Source organism: Caretta caretta, chromosome 10, assembly GCF_965140235.1.
Source record: "Caretta caretta isolate rCarCar2 chromosome 10, rCarCar1.hap1, whole genome shotgun sequence".
Taxonomy (NCBI): domain Eukaryota; kingdom Metazoa; phylum Chordata; order Testudines; family Cheloniidae; genus Caretta; species Caretta caretta.
In genome coordinates this window covers 51,185,045-51,204,342 of record NC_134215.1, presented here as the reverse complement: position 1 = coordinate 51,204,342, position 19,298 = coordinate 51,185,045, and the positions used below count along the sequence as shown (strand labels likewise).

The 19,298-nt window shown below is 41.2% G+C and overlaps 1 protein-coding gene across 4 annotated transcripts in view; it reads right to left on the bottom strand.

Annotated features, from left to right (window-relative positions):
* ACSBG1 (acyl-CoA synthetase bubblegum family member 1) overlaps positions 1 to 19,298 on the bottom strand; it is a 71,036-nt gene that overhangs the window by 4,011 nt on the left and 47,727 nt on the right. For 2 of the 4 annotated variants that reach the window (XM_048866487.2, XM_048866489.2), the window contains 6 exons: positions 18,219 to 18,395; positions 17,380 to 17,561; positions 13,427 to 13,660; positions 12,102 to 12,319; positions 3,673 to 3,812; positions 1,807 to 2,053 (listed from right to left, as the gene is read on the bottom strand). In XM_048866487.2, coding sequence (XP_048722444.2) covers positions 1,807 to 2,053; positions 3,673 to 3,812; positions 12,102 to 12,319; positions 13,427 to 13,660; positions 17,380 to 17,561; positions 18,219 to 18,395 — 1,198 coding nt within the window. The remainder of the gene's footprint in view (positions 1 to 1,806; positions 2,054 to 3,672; positions 3,813 to 12,101; positions 12,320 to 13,426; positions 13,661 to 17,379; positions 17,562 to 18,218; positions 18,396 to 19,298) is intronic. The other 2 variants (XM_048866488.2, XM_048866492.2) reach the window with 2 other exon arrangements.

Sequence of the window (19,298 nt, the reverse complement as noted above, 5' to 3'; positions counted from 1 at the left end):
TAAATCTTTCATACAATATGTGACACATGGCCAGAAAGGGTAAGCATCCTGCAGGATAAATGACCCAAATTCAACCTTTAGAGACATGTTAGAAAAGTATGTAAATGGTAATTAGGGCCATTGTATGTCACATAAGCTAGAACTTTGAAATGTAAACCTGTATTATTAGCAATTAGAGGTGATACTAATTGTATGTGTGTACTTATATCTTGTTTGAGGTTAACATGTAACCAAACGGTTCCTGTCTATGCTGTATTCTGTTAATTCAGAGATCAAAAGGAGATCTTAACATTTAAATGAACTGTAAAAATAATAATATTACTGTATTCATCTCTCTGTGAATGTTGGAAAACAGGCAATTGCTTTATGTTAATCCATGTAGCTAATTACCGGTGATGCTTAGGAAATAGGTCTACTTCAAAGTCTCTCTGATTGCCTATTGTTCGCTTAAGGACTCCATGCTGTAAAGAGAAGGCCTGAAACTGTATAAAGATGTCTTGGGTCCTGATCATTTTTATCTCAGATCTGCTTGATGCTTTATGTGGGGAAGCTTGAGTCATAAGTCATCTCCAGTCCTGCCTGGATCACCCTGAATATGAACATTGGACTAATTCTGAACTACAACGCTCACCATCTCTACTATAAAACTGATCTCAGAATGGTACTCATGTCTGCATGTATACTGATCTTTTAACCAATATGTTCTTTTTTAATAGATTTTAGTTTAGTTAATAAGGATTGGCTGTAAGCGTGTCCTTACACGCTTACTGGAATATTCATTAATCTGGGAGGTAATGTGTCTGATCTTTTGGGATTGGTAGAATTTTCTTATATGATGAATAAGATTTTCAGTAATCCTCATCATATTTGACTTGGGTGTCTGGGTGGAGGCTGAGTTACTTTAAGGGAACTGTATCATTGGCTTCTGGGTAACCAGTGAGGTCTTATAGAAGCTGTTTTGTGCTGACTTGGTAAATCTAAGTATTGGAATATCCACCAGCTTTGGGGATTGCCTGCCCCATTCTTTGCAGTTTGCCTGAATTGAGTTACCTCAGTGTGACTCCCCTGGGATCCCGGGCACACAATACATCTTTAAATACCTATAGGGGTCCGCATAAATATTCTGTATTCCATTAGTTAGAAGTTAAAGTTGGTGAAGCAAGAAACTAGAACATCTTTCACCAACATATATTTATTTATTTAATTATTGCTCATAATTTTCCCTCCCCACAAAAGACAGGCCTTGGCTGCCAAATGACCTTGATTTCCTGGTTAATTTTTAAGCAAGGGTTACAATAAGATTTTGTTTTCTCTGATTAAACTGACTTCATTTTACCTTCTTCTAAAAAGAGAAAAAGCTGTGGACACAATTAACAATTATTAAATAGGTTGGCATATAGATTATATAATTTTTTTTGTATTTTTGATTCTTTCTCTGGCACCAAAATTGTAGGACTTCTTGAATTTCTTAATTTAAAAAAAAATTGATCAAGGATAACTTACTCGTATGTTATATTAAGGTTTTTATGAAGCTCCCATATTTCACAAACCATGGGTTAAATTTCAAATTGTAATATGAATTGATTTTATCCTGGAGTGGTTGACATCCCTAAGATTGTATCAATATCATTGTTCTGTAATCTGACAGTCTGAATTGCTATCAGAGAATTGTCACTTGTTTCGGAAGAGCTATATAACTCCCATCTCCACCATTCCTGAGAAATAGAAATCCCAATCTTACAGTACTCCACACCCCTCCTGTATTCACTTAGTATCTCAGTATAGATTAGTATGCAGAGGTCTCACCAAATTCTCCACCAGAAATGGAGAAATCCCTTTCCAGGACTGTCCATTTCTGAATATGCTGAACACTGGCAGTGGACTTCATGTTGACTCTGTCGATTCCTTCTTGAATGGCCTGGTAAACAGCCTGATCTCTTGTTGCCACAATCTCTGACACTTTAGTGGCTTTGCTGCCAATTTTCTGGCAGAATTCTCTGGCTTGCTCTGTCAGATTGTCAGTAGGATCGGATGTATCTGGGTCCAGAGCACTCTACAATATCAAGTGACAGAGTTTCAGTATTAATGGCTGGCTCCAATAGGGCACTAAGTGTCCTCAATCCCCACTCAAACCAGTGGGATTTGAGGGCAGCTCAGAGTATCAAAACTTAAGTGAAACAGTCCAAACTGCAGTCCTAAGTCTACAAAATGGGACCATTTGTAGACTCTTGCTAGATGAGAGATAGTTTGTCAATTTGGCCACACAATGCAAACAGGCTGGCTAATATGTGATCGTCATGTATGTGACATGATCACATTTGAAACATGTCAAAATATTTAACATAGAAAAAGCTCTGTATATACTCTGAATAAGTTTAGCACTGTGGGTATGTCTACACTGCATTAAAAGACCTGGCCACAGTTAGCTGACTCAGGCTTGCGGGGCTCAGGATGCAGCACTATGAAACTTCAGTGTAGACATTTGGGCTTGGGCTGGAGCCCAGCTTTGACACCCTGTAAGGGAGAGGGAATCTCAGAGCCTGGGCTTGAGCCCAAGCCCAAACCTCTACACTGCTATTTTTAACCCTGCAGCCCAAGCCCTGGAGCCCAAGTCAGCTGATCTAGGCTCTCAGACTGGGTGCTGTGAGCTTTTTATCACATTGTAGACATACCCTGTGTTTTTCCAAATCAATTGCATTGTTATTTCAAGAAATGTATTCAAGATGCTGTTTACAAAAATGGCCTACTGAAAATTGTATAGTTCTGTTTGATCTCTCGAGACAGAGCTGCTGTTTAAAATTAGAAAAAATATATATTTTTTACACTTGGTGGTGGGGAGGAATCAGTGACAGAGATAATAAATATAAAGGGTGACTAACCCTGGGACACCCGAGACAAGAAGTTTTATATAATAATATACTGGGCCCTTTTTTTCATTCTGTTACTATAATATTTGCATTTTAACAAAGGACAATCTTTCAGTTGGGCTTGATCCTGTAGCTCAGCTATTCATAATCTTGTTCCTAAATTCATTCTTTGATTTCTTCCCAAAAGGAACAAATAGGTGGAAAATAGGGTCTGTTAGAAAGTAAACATTCTCTGTCTTAAGCATAAATTGTAATGAGAAAACATGGCCAGAAAAGCCTTTTGTGTAAGTAGCTATGAAACTGTGTAGCCTTTTGTTTTTTATGTATTGAGACTTTAAAATTCTAAGGACTCTGCCTGTGCAAAGTGACAACAGCCGTTATAGAGAAGGCAAATGCTGAACTCTCATGGAGACCTCACTTCTGCTCTTCCAGGTTTTTCTTAATGCAAGTGAATTTGAATTTTAGACTGAAAGTAAGTCTTGCTTTGTTTATGGAAGAATATTAGAAATGAATGTGAAGTATTTTTTCTGCTATACAGCATAAGGGCCAAATCCTGCTTGCTCACAGCAAATCTACCAGTGTGAGTAAAGCCAGCAGACTTTGTAATTTGAACATTTTTCCCAATGTGGAACCACACACACACACACTTGCTATTTTTCAAACCAGAAAAATATCCAGGAAGTTTCAAGTCTTTTCACCCCTAGACTTCAGGCTTCATTAAACTAACAAGGTATCTAGAAGATTTTAGATCTCAGGAGTTTAGTGGGGTGTGATTTTGTCAAAATCAACAGTAAGAGTAGTTTACCTTTAAGGTCAGCAACATTGATAAGAACTTCTTTTGATCTCCAATCAACATAGCATTGCTAACAATGGGCAGTTCCTTTTTGACCTCATCTTCAATTGGGATCGGAGGCACATTTTCACCACCAGCTGTAATAATTAACTCTAGGCATAAAAAGAAACTTATTAGTTGAATTCAAATAATTTCCTCACAGCTGCCTAAGAGGTGGGCTGAACCATTTATCACATTCCTGCTAATAGAAGATAACAGGAATACCAATAGCTTTCAAAGAGAACAAAACTTGTTTAGCTGTGAAAATTAACCTTCCTGAAAGCCAGATATATCCTTTGCAATATCCCTAGAGGGCACTCTCTCTCCCTCTCTAACAAACACAAACACACACTATTGTGCATACAAAACAAAACCCTTTATACCAGACTGCAGATAACCTAAACTCTTGGTTAACTGAAGATTAATTATGACTCTCGAGGTGTTACTGATAACCTGGGATTTTCAGCAGTTAGGCTCCCTTCAGTGCTATCTGGCATTCATTCTCTTTGTGCTCTAGTGTTGCTAAACTGCGAAAATCCCTTTCACAGCTGGCACCATAATAAAAAGCAACCTTAAAACCACCCAGAGGGGGCAGGCCAGCACAAGCAAGCACATGGAGATGGATCTTTAGAAGAAGCAGATCGGCACGGAACAGCCAGGGAGTAACTGGGGCAGTCCAGAGTAGGGCTGGATGAATAATAGATTTCTTGGTTTGCTGCCAATAAAATAAATAATAATTAATAATTGTTTGGGGTCAAATGAACCACTGAATTTTTTGAAATTTTCAGCGAATCAAGAAGTCACAATGTCATTCCATTCTGAGAATTTTGTTTCCTTCAAAATCAAAATGTTTTGTTTTGTTTTTTGACCATTTTAAAATGTTTTTGATTAGTTTTACTTAAAAAACAAAGGACATTTTAAAGTGAAGAGTCATTTCAAATTTTAAAAAATGATTTAAAAAAAGTCTGTGACATGGCCAGAAAGGGTTAAGTAGCTTGCAGGCTAAATGACCCAGGGTCAACCTTTTGAGACATAAAAAGAAAAGGAGTACTTGTGGCACCTTAGAGACTAACCAATTTATTTGAGCATGAGCTTTCGTGAGCTACAGCTCACTTCATCAGATGTTTACCGTGGAAACTGCAGCAGACTTTATATACACACAGAGAATATGAAACAATACCTCCTCCCACCCCACTGTCCTGCTGGTAATAGCTTATCTAAAGTGATCAACAGGTGGGCCATTTCCAGCACAAATCCAGGTTTTCTCACCCTCCACCCCCCACACAAATTCACTCTCCTGCTGGTGCTAGCCCATCCAAAGTGACAACTCTTTACATAATCAAGTCGGGCTATTTCCTGCATAGATCAAGGTTTTCTCACATCCTCCCCACCCCCATACACACACAAACTCACTCTTCTGCTGGTAATAGCTCATCTAAACTGACCACTCTCCAAGTTTAAATCCAAGTTAAACCAGAACATCTGGGGGGGGGGGTAGGAAAAAACAAGAAGAAACAGGCTACCTTGCATAATGACTTAGCCACTCCCAGTCTCTATTTAAGCCTAAATTAATAGTATCCAATTTGCAAATGAATTCCAATTCAGCAGTTTCTCGCTGGAGTCTGGATTTGAAGTTTTTTTGTTTTAAGATAGCGACCTTCATGTCTGTGATTGCGTGACCAGAGAGATTGAAGTGTTCTCCGACTGGTTTATGAATGTTATAATTCTTGACATCTGATTTGTGTCCATTTATTCTTTTACGTAGAGACTGTCCAGTTTGACCAATGTACATGGCAGAGGGGCATTGCTGGCACATGATGGCATATATCACATTGGTGGATGTGCAGGTGAACGAGCCTCTGATAGTGTGGCTGATGTTATTAGGCCCTGTGATGGTGTCCTCTGAATAGATATGTGGGCACAATTGGCAACGGGCTTTGTTGCAAGGATAAGTTCCTGGGTTAGTGGTTCTGTTGTGTGGTATGTGGTTGTTGGTGAGTATTTGCTTCAGGTTGCGGGGCTGTCTGTAGGCAAGGACTGGCCTGTCTCCCAAGACTTGTGAGAGACTAACAGACTAACACGGCTGTTCCTCTGAAACTTTTGAGACATGTTAGGTAGGCTGGAACTTTGAAATGCAAACCTGTATTGTTAGAAAATTAGAGGTGATACTAATTGTATGTGTTTACTTAGATCTTGTTAGATGTTAGACATGTAAACAGACAGTTCCTGTCTATCACTATAGCTACTGATTCAGAGATCAAAAGGGAATGTTAACATTTAGATGAAATCTTGGGTGAAATAATGTCATTGTCTATATGTCTCTTTAAAGTTTGTGGTAAACAGTATATGAACTGTTTAATGGATAAATTACCTTATTTCAGAGTAACAGCCATGTTAGTCTGTATTCGCAAAAAGAAAAGGAGTACTTGCGGCACCTTAGAGACTAACCAATTTATTTCAGCATAAGCTTTTGTGAGCTACAGCTCACTTCATCGGATGCATACTGTGGAAAGTACAGAAGATCTTTTTATACACACAAAGCATGAAAAAATACCTCCCCCCACCCCACTCTCCTGTTGGTAATAGCTTATCTAAAGTGACCACTCTCCTTACAATGTGTATGATAATCAAGGTGGGCCATTTCCAGCACAAATCCACGGTTTAATAAGAACGTCGGGGGGGGGGGGGTAAGGAAAAAACAAGGGGAAATAGGTTACCTTGCATAATGACTTACCACTCCTAGTCTCTATTCAAGCCTAAATTAATTGTATCCAATTTGCAAATGAATTCCAATTCAACAGTCTCTCGCTGGAGTCTGGTTTTGAAGTTTTTTTTGTTGTAATATCGCAACTTTCACGTCTGTAATCACGTGACCAGAGAGATTGAAGTGTTCTCCGACTGGTTTATGAATGTTATAATTCTTGACATCTGATTTGTGTCCATTTATTCTTTTACGTAGAGACTGTCCAGTTTGACCAATGTACATGGCAGAGGGGCATTGCTGGCACATGATGGCATATATCACATTGGTGAACGTGCAGGTGAACGAGCCTCTGATAGTGTGGCTGATGTTATTAGGCCCTGTGATGGTGTCCCCTGAATAGATATGTGGGCACAGTTGGCAACGGGCTTTGTTGCAAGGAGAGGTTCCTGGGTTAGTGGTTCTGTTGTGTAGTATGTGGTTGCTGGTGAGTATTTGCTTCAGGTTGGGGGGCTGTCTGTAGGCAAGGACTGGCCTGTCTCCCAAGGTTTGTGAGAGTGTTGGGTCATCCTTCAGGATAGGTTGTAGATCCTTAATAATGCATTGGAGGGGTTTTAGTTGGGGGCTGAAGGTGACGGCTAGTGGCGTTCTGTTATTTTCTTTGTTAGGCCTGTCCTGTAGTAGGTGACCTCTGGGAACTCTTCTGGCTCTATCAACCTGTTTCTTCACTTCCGCAGGTGGGTATCGTAGTTGTAAGAATGCTTGATAGAGATCTTGTAGGTGTTTGTCTCTGTCTGAGGGGTTGGAGCAAATGCGGTTGTATCGCAGAGCTTGGCTGTAGACAATGGATCGTGTGGTGTGGTCAGGGTGAAAGCTGGAGGCATGTAGGTAGGAATAGCGGTCAGTAGGTTTCCGGTATAGGGTGGTGTTTATGTGACCATCGTTTATTAGCACTGTAGTGTCCAGGAAGTGGATCTCTTGTGTGGACTGGACCAGGCTGAGGTTGCTGGCGGGATGGAAATTGTTGAAATCATGGTGGAATTCCTCAAGGGCTTCTTTTCCATGGGTCCAGATGATGAAGATGTCATCAATATAGCGCAAGTAGAGTAGGGGCGTTAGGGGACGAGAGCTGAGGAAGCGTTTTTCTAAGTCAGCCATAAAAATGTTGGCGTACTTTGGGGCCACCCGCGTGGGAGTGGGGGGGGGAGAGAAAACCTGGATTTGTGCTGGAAATGGCCCAACTTGATTATCATACACATTGTATGGAGAGTGACCAATTTAGATAAGCTATTACCAGCAGGAGAGTGGGGTGGGGGGAGGTATTTTTTCATGCTTTGTGTGTATAAAAAGATCTTCTACACTTTCCACAGTATGCATCCGATGAAGTGAGCTGTAGCTCACGAAAGCTTATGCTCAAATAAATTGGTTAGTCTCTAAGGTGCCACAAGTACTCCTTTTCTTTTTGCAAATTACCTTATGTTAATCCATGTAGTTGATTACATGATGTTTGGGAAACAGAAGGTTACATCAAAAGTCTGTTGTTCACCAGCAACTACACACCACACCACAGAAACACTAACCCAGGAACCAATCCCTGTAACAAACCCCGTTGCCTTCTCTGTCCCCATTTCTACTCTAGTGACACCATCAGAGGACCCAACCACCAGCAGCCACACCATCACCTGCATATCTACTAATGGAATATATGCCATCATGTGCCAATGCCCCTCTGCCATGTACATTGGCCAACCCAGACAATCTCTACATAAAAGGATAAATGGACACAAATCAGACATCAGGAATGGTACATCCAAAACCAGTAGGAGAGCTCTCAATAACAGATTTAAAAGTAGCCATTCTTCAACAAAAAAAAACTTCAAAAACAGACTTCAACTAGAAACTGCTGAGCTACAATTCATTTGCAAACATAACACCATCTATTTGTGCTTGAACAGGAACTGGGAGTGGTTGGCTCACTACAAAAGCAATTTTCCCTCTCTTGGTATTGACACTTCCTCATCAGTTATTGGGAGTTGACCACATCCACCTTGACTAAATTGACCTTCAGCATTGGTTCTCCACTTGTAAGGTAACTCCCTTCTCTTTATGTGCCAATATATATTTATGTCTTTTTCTGTAATTTTCACTCCATGCATCTGAAGAAGTGGATTTTCTACCCATGAAAGCTAATGCACAAATAAATCTGGTAGTCTTTAAGGTGCCACCGGACTCCTCACTGTTTTTGTGGATACAGACTAACATGGCTACCCCTCTGATACTTGTCTATTAAAGTAAAATTCTTTGACTATTACAATTCTCAATACATTGCACCATCCCATAAGCAAACGAGGGCTCCACTGCATTAAACTTGTGTCCTCTGCCTGTGCCTAAAATAAATTGTCCTTTTAAATACATAAAACATTTTAAGAAATAATGTACTCATAGATTCATAGATACTAAGGTCAGAAGGGACCATTATGATCATCTAGTCTGACCTCCTGTACAACGCAGGCCACAGAATCTCACCCACCCACTCCTGCAAAAAACCTCTCACCTATGTCTGAGCTATTGAAGCCCTCAAATCGTGGTTTAAAGACTTCAAGGAGCAGAGAATCCTCCAGCAAATGACCCGTGCCCCATGCTGCAGAGGAAGGCGAAAAACCTCCAGGGCCTCTTCCAATCTGCCCTAGAGGAAAATTCCTTCCCGACCCCAAATATGGCGATCAGCTAAACCCTGAGCATATGGGCAAGATTCACCAGCCAGATACTACAGAAAATTCTTTCCTGGGTAACTCAGATCCCATCCCATTTAACATCCCATCACAGGCCATGAGGCCTATTTACCATGCACTCAGTACAGAAGAGTGCAGACAAATGGACTTCAGTGTACTATTGTAACTGAAAGCCCTACATTAAGGGACCTGATCCTGGAAACACTTTTATGGAAATGCTCAACTTTACTTATGTACTTCCATGGAAGTCAGTGGTACTACTGCTGCACGTGAAGGTAAGCACCTGTAAGTATTTGCTGAATCCATTTCTTAGTTGACAGTAGCATATTCAGTATTAACTAAGAGGCTTCTTGTCTGTATTTTAATTTGGTTCTTTGCCAAAATTTGTGGTATTGAATACAATAAGATGATAGAAACTTGACTAACTGTTTCAGTGGAATTATGTTTTTGGAGATTATCAGAATTTGCATATTGAGTAGATATTAAGTCTGGTAAACAGATGAGTATAAGAAGGAAACAGAGGAAATGAGAAGGAAAGAAAAGGTTATGGAAAACTGACGTGTCTTATTTCTTACAAGAAACATTAGATTGTCTGACTTGTGTGCTGTGTTATGGTAAAACTACCATTTGGCAGTGAGTTGTGAGATAGGGAGAAAGTAGAATAGAGAGGAGAAAGAGGTTACCTCTGATGTTCAGTGTTTACTTTTAAACCAGCTTATTGCTCCTTACACACCCCCTCTGAGATATCCTATACTTCATGGATCAGCATTTGTTTCAAACTCCCTAACTGTGATAATCTGTTGTCTCAGTGATACAAAAATAGTTATCTTTATAGTTATCAGTTTTTTAAAAACGTGAAGGGGGAAAAGCTTAACAAAGGTAGCACATTCAGTAGCTTAGTACCTGATCCCATTTGCTACTGAGCTTTATTCAATTCAGGTTTCAGAGTAACAGCCGTGTTAGTCTGTATTCGCAAAAAGAAAAGGAGTACTTGTGGCACCTTAGAGACTAACCAATTTATTTGAGCATAAGCTTTTGTGAGCTACAGCATCCGATGAAGTGAGCTGTAGCTCACGAAAGCTTATGCTCAAATAAATTGGTTAGTCTCTAAGGTGCCACAAGTACTCCTTTTCTTTACTCAATTCAGTGGCACTTGAGGGAACTCAGGGGAAATAGTTACTCACAGGTTTGGGTCCTAATTTCACTAGTGTTCAGTAACAGCTTTGGAGGCTATAGGGCAGGGAAAGTATATAATAGGCCCATGTGTGTTTTATATGCAATAGCCAGTCAGCTAAATCCACATAAATTGGCACAGTCAATACTCCACAATTATTTTCCTGGATAATATGATGTGTGTACAGAATTATTTTATGAAGTACAATTTATATTTCTAGGATGAGAGACTACACTATGCTTTATCATATCTTAAATATATGGTCACTCCTCCACAAATCAGATGTTGGTCTAAACCTTAGAGATTTCTTCCTCCTCAACTTTTCCAAACCCACCAGAGCCCCTGTAATTTTATAACTGCTGCTGCCCCACCCGCAATGAGGTTCCATTAAGGGGGTTCTCTTATCTAGCTATCTCTGACATGTGACTATTCAAATCTTAAGAGCTACTCTGGGTCAGAGATATCACAAAACATCATCATTTGTCCCTCCCATCCTTGATGCATTGAAAGTCCTGCCAGAACTCATGAGAACTGAAAACACCAGCCAGACCTGCTGAGATGGATTTCTGAAAATGGAGGAGACCTGTTCAAGGCTCAAGGATGCGGGGGCGGGGAGGAGGGCAGAGATTTATCTGACCTTCCAATATATTTTAAATGGTTTAGACTTGGATTTGAAGTTTGCCTGGAAATTCAGGCAGTATTTATTTTATCCGAACTGGCTCACTTAGCCTTAATTTATCTTTCATTTACAGTATTTATTCTTTTAAAAAATGGCACTCCCATCACTGAAGGTATAAGTGCAATGCAAACATTAACATAATCGAACTGGGCCACTTTGTTAAAGAATAACATGGGAGGAAAGGAAAAGTAACCAGAAAAGGGAAAGACAGAGAATTAAGGGAGGCCAAAATGATCACATTCAGTACAGGCTAATTTTACTGTCTAATAAAGCCCACTAGGATTGACTGCACATGGTAATGTTATCCTGTTACAAATTCACCAGCAAGTGCAGCTACTTCCCTCATGATTCATCTTGTTTTCAGGGCTTACAGTTACTCATTACACAAGGTAGTTTAGGAAGCATCTGAACTGTGACAAAATATCACCCTTCTGAGTATGTATCTTGGAAGTGAGCTTCCAGGCAAACAAATTACCAAAACCTTCCCTGGACAACATTTCAAGCAAAATACTGTCACCAGACCCAAATATTCCTCTTTGTTTTAACTTATCCTTCTACCTTCAAAAACTAAGAGGATATTGTTCAAATGGTCTGGAAACGCGGAGCTTACAGCCATCTCAGATGTCCAGTTCCCACATGGCAGTAAGAGTACAGTGAGTTTTCCTATTTCATTAGGCACCCTCTTCTAGCATGTAGCCCCATGATTCATGACTTAATACAAAACATAGTGATTGTCTAACATTATTGTCTGAATATTTTGATCAGACAGTAAGGCAAAGGACTTAGCAAGATTCAAAGCGGGATTGAACATTTACATGGATAACAAAACATCCAGAATTATTGTTAATGCTAACAAAATGAATATTGGAAGGGAGATAAAACCTCATGTTGCAATGCTTAAGCCAATCTCTAAGGATGAGACCTTCATGGGAGCAGATTCTCTCACATCTACTTATTGTGAGGGCTCCTCTGAAGCACTTGGAGCTGGAGTTGGAGACACTCAACCAGGTGAACCACAAGTCTGATCCAATAAGGTATTCCTATGTGCTTATCTGTTGTATGACTGAACAACACTTAATAGTTACTTTAAAAAGTTGGGAGGAGACTGCTTTTTACCTTTAATTCTTCCAGTAACATAGAGGAAGCCGTCCTTGTCTAGTCTTCCTAGGTCTCCAGAATGCAACCACCCATCATCATCAATGGCTTCTTTAGTTTTATCCTCCATATTTAAATAACCCATGAAAACAGTTCTTCCCCAGAAACAAATTTCTCCATTGCCATCTGCATCCTCATTCACCAGTTTCACTTTGCAGCCAGGCACTGCTTTGCCACAGCTACAAGGGAACAAGAAGGAAAAGATTCATAAGGAATGCTAGAAAAGCCAGATAAAATATACAGCCAACCTTTATAATATCTCATCTCTAAATCCTTGAGAAGGTATAAACAAACACATTCCCATCGTTGTTAGAAAGTTACAGGCCAGAATTTCAGCAGCGTAAGTGGAGTTCTGCACATTTATACCAGCTGAGGATTTTGCCCTGTGTTGCTACTCAAGTGGACCTTTTGTTTCTTTTGGAGCATTAAAACACTTCTCTGTTTTAAATTTCGTATTTGCACATTATTCCCTCTTAAGTAGGCCAGCCCTTTAGTTTAATAGTTGTGCTCTGCACAGTGTGCAAGAGACCGGGTTTGACTGACACCGTGGGTCAAAGCGTGGTGGAAGCAAGATGCTCAGCTTCTGGCATGAAGACTGTCTTGAGCTGGAACACAGAGCCTTGAAGATGGGGAAGTTAAAGGAAAGAACAAAGAGAACCTACATCTCCCAAGTCTCAGTCCAGCACTGTATCCACTAGACAACACCGCCTCTCAAGTTCAAGTCTCAAGGGACATGAATCTAAATTTTACAGCAAAGCAACCTGAAAATACAGTAGCAGCTTTTCATACATTAAAAATAGAGCATTTTACTGAATTTTATATATATATATATATATATATATATATATATATATATATATATATCAAATATATATATTTGATATTCAATTCATTCTGTCTTTTCCCAATTTTCTGTTTTCAATTTGTTGCAGATTTTTGTAGTAAAAATGCATAAATATGTGGTAGAAATTGACAAGGGTGAAAGTAGAAGTTTTAGCAGCTGGGTCCAGTGCAATAAGGGCTTTTGCCACCTAAGTAGATGTGGGAGGCAACTTGGGACTGTGGGATAGAGCACAGTCAAAGTGAAGACAAAGATAAAGAGTTGGCAAATTCACAGAATAATGTGAAATTCTGTATCACGACTTAATTACCCAGAAACTGCCATAAAAACAAGAAGGTGAAAGAGGGAGTGGGAAAGAAAAACAGTGGGAACAGGAGACATCATGGGCATTCTCATGTTGGCAGGATTGTTTGGTTCCTGCATGTAAAAGGTTCTGTAAAATTACCTGTGACGTCTGTAAACATATGGCCCAGACATGCAGTGCGGGCCTGTAGTCTCGCTCATCCCATATGCCTGGTACAAGGGGATGTTCAGACTCAAGAAGAAATCCAGAGTTTCTGTAGTGACAGGAGCAGCACCAGAGAAATGCTTCTGACAGTGGGAAAATCCCAGAGCACTGCGGATTTTTGCATGTACTAAGTAGTCTGCTAATCTTGTTCGAAAGGGCTTTAAATCACTGCTGAGTGGAAAAAACACAGAGAAAGACAGGGGAATTCAGAGGAAATGTAAATAATTTCCAAAACAAACCAACTTTGTGTTTCAATTACGCATTCATCATTCGGGTTTGGATGTCTAGGCACATTATTTCCCATTTGTATCATTTACAGAATGTCCTTCCCTGAATAAAGAAAAGGAGTACTTGTGGCACCTTAGAGACTAACCAATTTATTTGAGCATAAGCTTTCGTGAGCTACAGCATCTGATGAAGTGAGCTGTAGCTCATGAAAGCTTATGCTCAAATAAATTGGTTAGTCTCTAAGGTGCCACAAGTACTCCTTTTCTTTTTGCAAATACAGGCTGTTACTCTGAAACCTTCCCTGAATACTAACTCCAAATACCAGGGATGCCCCAGTTTTGCAGGCTCATGAAGGATTGGTGAAATGCATTGTGGAGATCACTATTTTCACTATTTCTTGATTCTTTATCACTTAAATATGAGCTAGTTCCACCAAAATCTACGATCATTAAGATAACAAGAGCCTCATTGTCTGGGCAATTTGATAAACCTATCTGGGAAACTGAAAAGTCATACAAGTAAATCAGTACAGACATGCAATGTTTTTTGGAATCTCTATGGGTATGTGTACACAGCAAAGAAAAACCCATGGCTGGCCCATGACAGCCAACTCGGCCTTGTGGGACTCGGGCTGAGAGGCTGTTTCATTGCTGTGTAGACTTCCAGGCTCCGGCTGGAGCCTGAGCTCTGGGACCTTCCCACCCCATAGTGTCTTAGAGCCTAGGCCCTAGCCTGAGCTCCGAAGTCTACACAGCAATGAAACAGTCCCACAGCTGAGCCCCATGAGCCTGAGTTGGCTGGCCTGGGCCAGCTGCGAATTTTTCTTTATTGTGTAGACATACGCTAAAGGATCTTCTCCCCTGCTGTACATAAATTCATAGTCAAGTGCTATCATGCCACAGGCCTCTATAAAACTGTTTCTTTTTGGTGAGGGAATGGAGTGATTAATCCTGAGGGCGCTGTAGATAACATAAGAACCTAGGAACAGCCATATTGGGTCAGACTTAAGCCAAAAGATGACTTTGACTCCTTCAGGGAACTGATGGGCAGGATCCCCTGGGAGGCTAATATGAGGGGGAAAGGAGTCTAGGAGAGCTGGCTGTATTTTAAAGAAGCCTTATTGAGAGCGCAAGAACAAACTATCCCGATGTGCAGAAAGAATAGCAAATATAGCAGGCGACCAGCTTGGCTTAACAGAGAAATCTTCGGTGAGCTAAAACACAAAAAGGAAGCTTACAAGAAGTGGAAACTTGAACAGATCACTAGGGAGGAGTATAAAAATATTGCTCGAGCATGCAGGGGTATAATCAGGAAGGCCAAACCACAATTGGAGTTGCAGCTAGCAAGGGATGTGAAGCATAACAAGAAGGGTTTCTACAGGTGAGTTAGCAACAAGAAGAAGGTCAGGGAAAGTGTGGGACCCTTACTGAATGGGGGAAGCAAACTAGTGACAGATGATGTGGAAAAAGCTGAAGTACTCAATGCTTTTTTTGCCTCAGTCTTCACAGACAAGGTCAGCTCCCAGACTGCTGAACTGGGCAGCACAGTATGGGGAGGAGGTGAGCAGCCCTCAGTGGTGAAAGAACAGGTTAAGGACTATTTAGAAAAGCTGAACATGCACAAGTCCATGGGGCCAGATCTAATGCATCTGAGGGAGTTGGCTGATGCGATTGCAGAGCCATTGGCCTTTATCTTGTCATGCCTCACCAACCTCAGGGGCAGCTTTACCAATTTTGCCGCCCCAAGCAGTTGCCACCAAATTGCCACCGCCCCCAGGAAAGCAGCGGAGCTGCCGCACAAAAGCCGCCGCGGGAAACGGACTGCTGCCCCATTCTCATTGCCGCCCCAAGCGCCTGTTTGGAAAGCTGGTGCCTGGAGCTGGCCCTGCCAACCTGATTGCCTTCTATGACGAGATAACTGGCTCTGTGGATATGGGGAAAGTGATGGATGTGATATATCTTGACTTTAGCAAAGCTTTTGATACGGTCTCCCACAATATTCTTGCCAACAAGTTAAAAAAGTACGGATTAGATGAATGGACTATAAGGTGGATAGAAAGCTGGCTAGATCATCGGGCTCAGTGGGTGGTGATCAATGGCTCGATGTCTAGTTGGCAACTGGTATCAAGCGGAGTGCCCCAGTGGTCCCGGGGCCGGTTTTGTTTAACATCTTCATTAATGATCTAGATGATGGGATGGAGTGCACCCTCAGCAAGTTTGTGGATGACTAAGCTGGGGGGGAGAGGTAGATACGCTGGAGGGTAGGCCAAAAGAAATCTGATGAGGTTCAACAAGGACAAGTGCAGAGTCCTGCACTTAGGACGGAAGAATCCTATGCAGTGCTACAGAGTGGAGACCGACTGGCTAAGCAGCAGAAAAGGACTTGGGGATTACAGTAGACAACACTGTGCCCTTGTTGCCAAGAAGGCTAATGGCATATTGGGCTGCATTAGTAGGAGCATTGCCAGCAGATCAAGGGAAGTGATTCTTCCTGTCTATTCAACACTGGTGAGGCCACATCTGGTATACTGCATCCAGTTTTGGACCTCCCACTACAGAAAGGATATGGACAAATTGGAGAGAGTCCAGCGGAAGGCAACGAAAATGATTAGGGGGCTGGGGCACATGACTTATGAGGAGAGGCTGAGGGAACTGGGCTTAGTTAGTCTGCAGAAGAGAAGAGTGAGGAGGGATTTGATAGCAACCTTCAACTACCTGAAAGGGGTTCCAAGAGGATGGAGCTTGGCTTTTCTCAGTAGTGGCAGATGACAAAACAAGGAACAATGGTCTCAAGTTGCAGTGGGGGAGGTCTAGGTTGGATATTAGGAAAAACTATTTCACTAGGAGGGTGGTGAAGCACTAGAATGGGTTACCGAGGGAGGTGGTGGAATCTCCATCCTTAGAGGTTTTTAAGGCTCGGCTTGCCAAAGCCCTGGCTAGAATAATTTAGTTGGGGTTGGTCCTGCTTTGAGCAGGGGCTTGGGCTAGATGACCTCCTGAGCTCTCTTCCAACCCTAATCTTCTATGATTCCACCAAGCCCGGTATCCTGTCTTCCAGAGGCAATGAACAGAACAGGCAATCATCAAGTGATTCATCGCTTGTCATCCACTCCCAGCTTCTGGCAAACAAACGCTAGGGACACCCAGAGCATAGTGTTGCATCCCTGACCATTTTGGCCAATGACCATTGATGGACTTATCCTCCATGAACTTATCTAATTTTTTTTTTAATTGCATTATAGTTTTGGCCTTCACAACATCACCTGGCAATGAGTTTAATGACCTTGGGAAATCAGATAAAAATGCATTGATACACTTGGAATGGATGCCAAAGCCTGCAACAAAGGTGGAGAAAATCTCCAGTGGAAAACTATAGTAAAGCCCAGGGCAGAAATCCATCTATCTTTAAAAATCCAGTCAAAACTAGATACCCCAGCAGAACCCGAGATCAGTTTTACGAGATGCTGCTGAACATCTTTTCCCCCCACTGATTTCTACCAAAATATAAAACTACAGTGCTGAATGCCAATTACCAGGTAAAATATCTGTGCTAGTGAGAACAGAAAGGCAATCCCCATGAAGTCAGTGGGGCTACTTGGGGATAATTGAGGGCAGATAGGGTTCTTTGGGCATAGCTAAAGTAGTATTTGTTACTAAGTGTACCTTCCTGAGCAGCTTAGGTTCCTCTCTAAGCTAATGGACATGGCCCATGATAACACTTTCTTTTTCATAAATCCCGACTGAGCAGACGTGTCCTTTAATTTCTCCATGATTTTCTCCCATACTCGTGGAACTCCCATATGAGATGTTGGCTGTGCTTCTTTCAGTGTATTGACCAAGCTGCCCTGTTAAAATAAGAGAATATATTGCGAAAGTCAGGATTGGTGTTATGGAGGTTTTTTTCTTCCTAATGAACTACGTCTTGCAGCACTTATATGTATAATATCATTGAAGTCAGAGCCTATTATTTCAGCTAGATCCCCAGGTGAGCTAGAACAGTGCTTGACACAACTGTGTATGTGCTGGGGGAGGGCACAGGTGGCTTTACTCCTCCTTTCTGTCCCCCCTGATCCTGCCTACCTGGAACATTGCTTACACTCCCCCCTGTGCCAGGGGAATCCTCAAGCTGCTGCCTTAAAAAGAGCTTGGGTTCTGGCTATATTATTTTTTCATTTTATAATGTAATGAACTAACTTTGTGTACAGAGAGGGTAAGAGATCCACTATTGCTATCAGTTACAGGAGCTCTTTAGCTAAAGTGATAGAGGCCTGTGGTTTTGGAGCTGACGGAACAGAGTTCTAGGCATGGCTCTGGGTTAGGGTAAAATGGGGCCTTAGGTCACTGGAGTATTGGCTCTACATCTCCCATTCAATTCACTTTTCCAGAATGGTTACACAAAACTTGCAATTATCGCCTGCATCTCCTTAAAACCAAATGCTCTACTTAGTGCTTCTGCTGGTGAAAAAATTACCTTAAATGTATATGTAAAGTACTACAGGTACCTTTAAAGCATCTGGCTCAGCGAAGTAAACTTGCTCTCCCCACTTGATTCCAGTCCAGAGGTCATATATCTGAGCAGCTATGTGGCTGAGCGGGAGGTAACTGACTATAATCTCCTGTTGGATTTCTGCTGGTTGCATATCCCCAGCTCTGCTGGCATGTGCTGCTGTCCAGGTTATCTGTTCACATAAATAACAAGATGTTAAACAGAAAAGGAGTACTTATGGCACCTTAGAGACTAACAAATTTATCTGAGCATAAGCTTTCGTGAGCTACAGCTCACTTCATCGGATGCATTCAGTGGAAAATACCTGAATGCATCTGATGAAGTGAGCTGTAGCTCACGAAAAGTTACGCTCAAATAAATTTGTTCGTCTCTAAGATGCCACAAGTACTCCTTTTCTTTTTGCGAATACAGACTAACACGGCTGCTACTCTGAAACCTGTCAAGATGTTAAATATTATTTTAATACAATTTAAGCAGCCAGTCCTGTTATGTTAGTAAACTATGACTCTGTCTGTATAATACACATGTGTTGTTAGAGATATCACTACCTTTAACAACCTATTTAGAGCAAATGAACTGCAAGGAATATAATGAATTGGTGGCAGTCTGTTTTCCCCCTGCTGCACTGTAAGCACTACAATTCCTGCCTTACATACACAATGGGTATTGTTGACACAATTAACCTCACCAGAGGGCCTATGGACTGAACAGACAAAGGAACTGAACTACGCCTTCACAGAATCATAGAAATGTAGGACTGGAAGGGACCTTAATAGATCATCTACTCCAGTCCCCTGCACTGAGACGGGACTAAATATTATCTAGACTATCTCTGACAGGTGTTTGTCTAACCTGTTCTTAAAAACCTCCAATGACAGAGATTTTACAACCTCTGTAGGTAATTTGTTCCTGTGCTTAACTATCCTGATGGTTAGGAAGTTTTTCCTCATATTTAATCTAAATCTCCCTTGCTGCAATTTAAGCCCATTACTTTTTATCCTGTCCTCAGTAGTTAAGGAGAACAATTTATCACCCTTCCCTTTATAACAAGCTTTTATGTACTTGAAGACTGTTA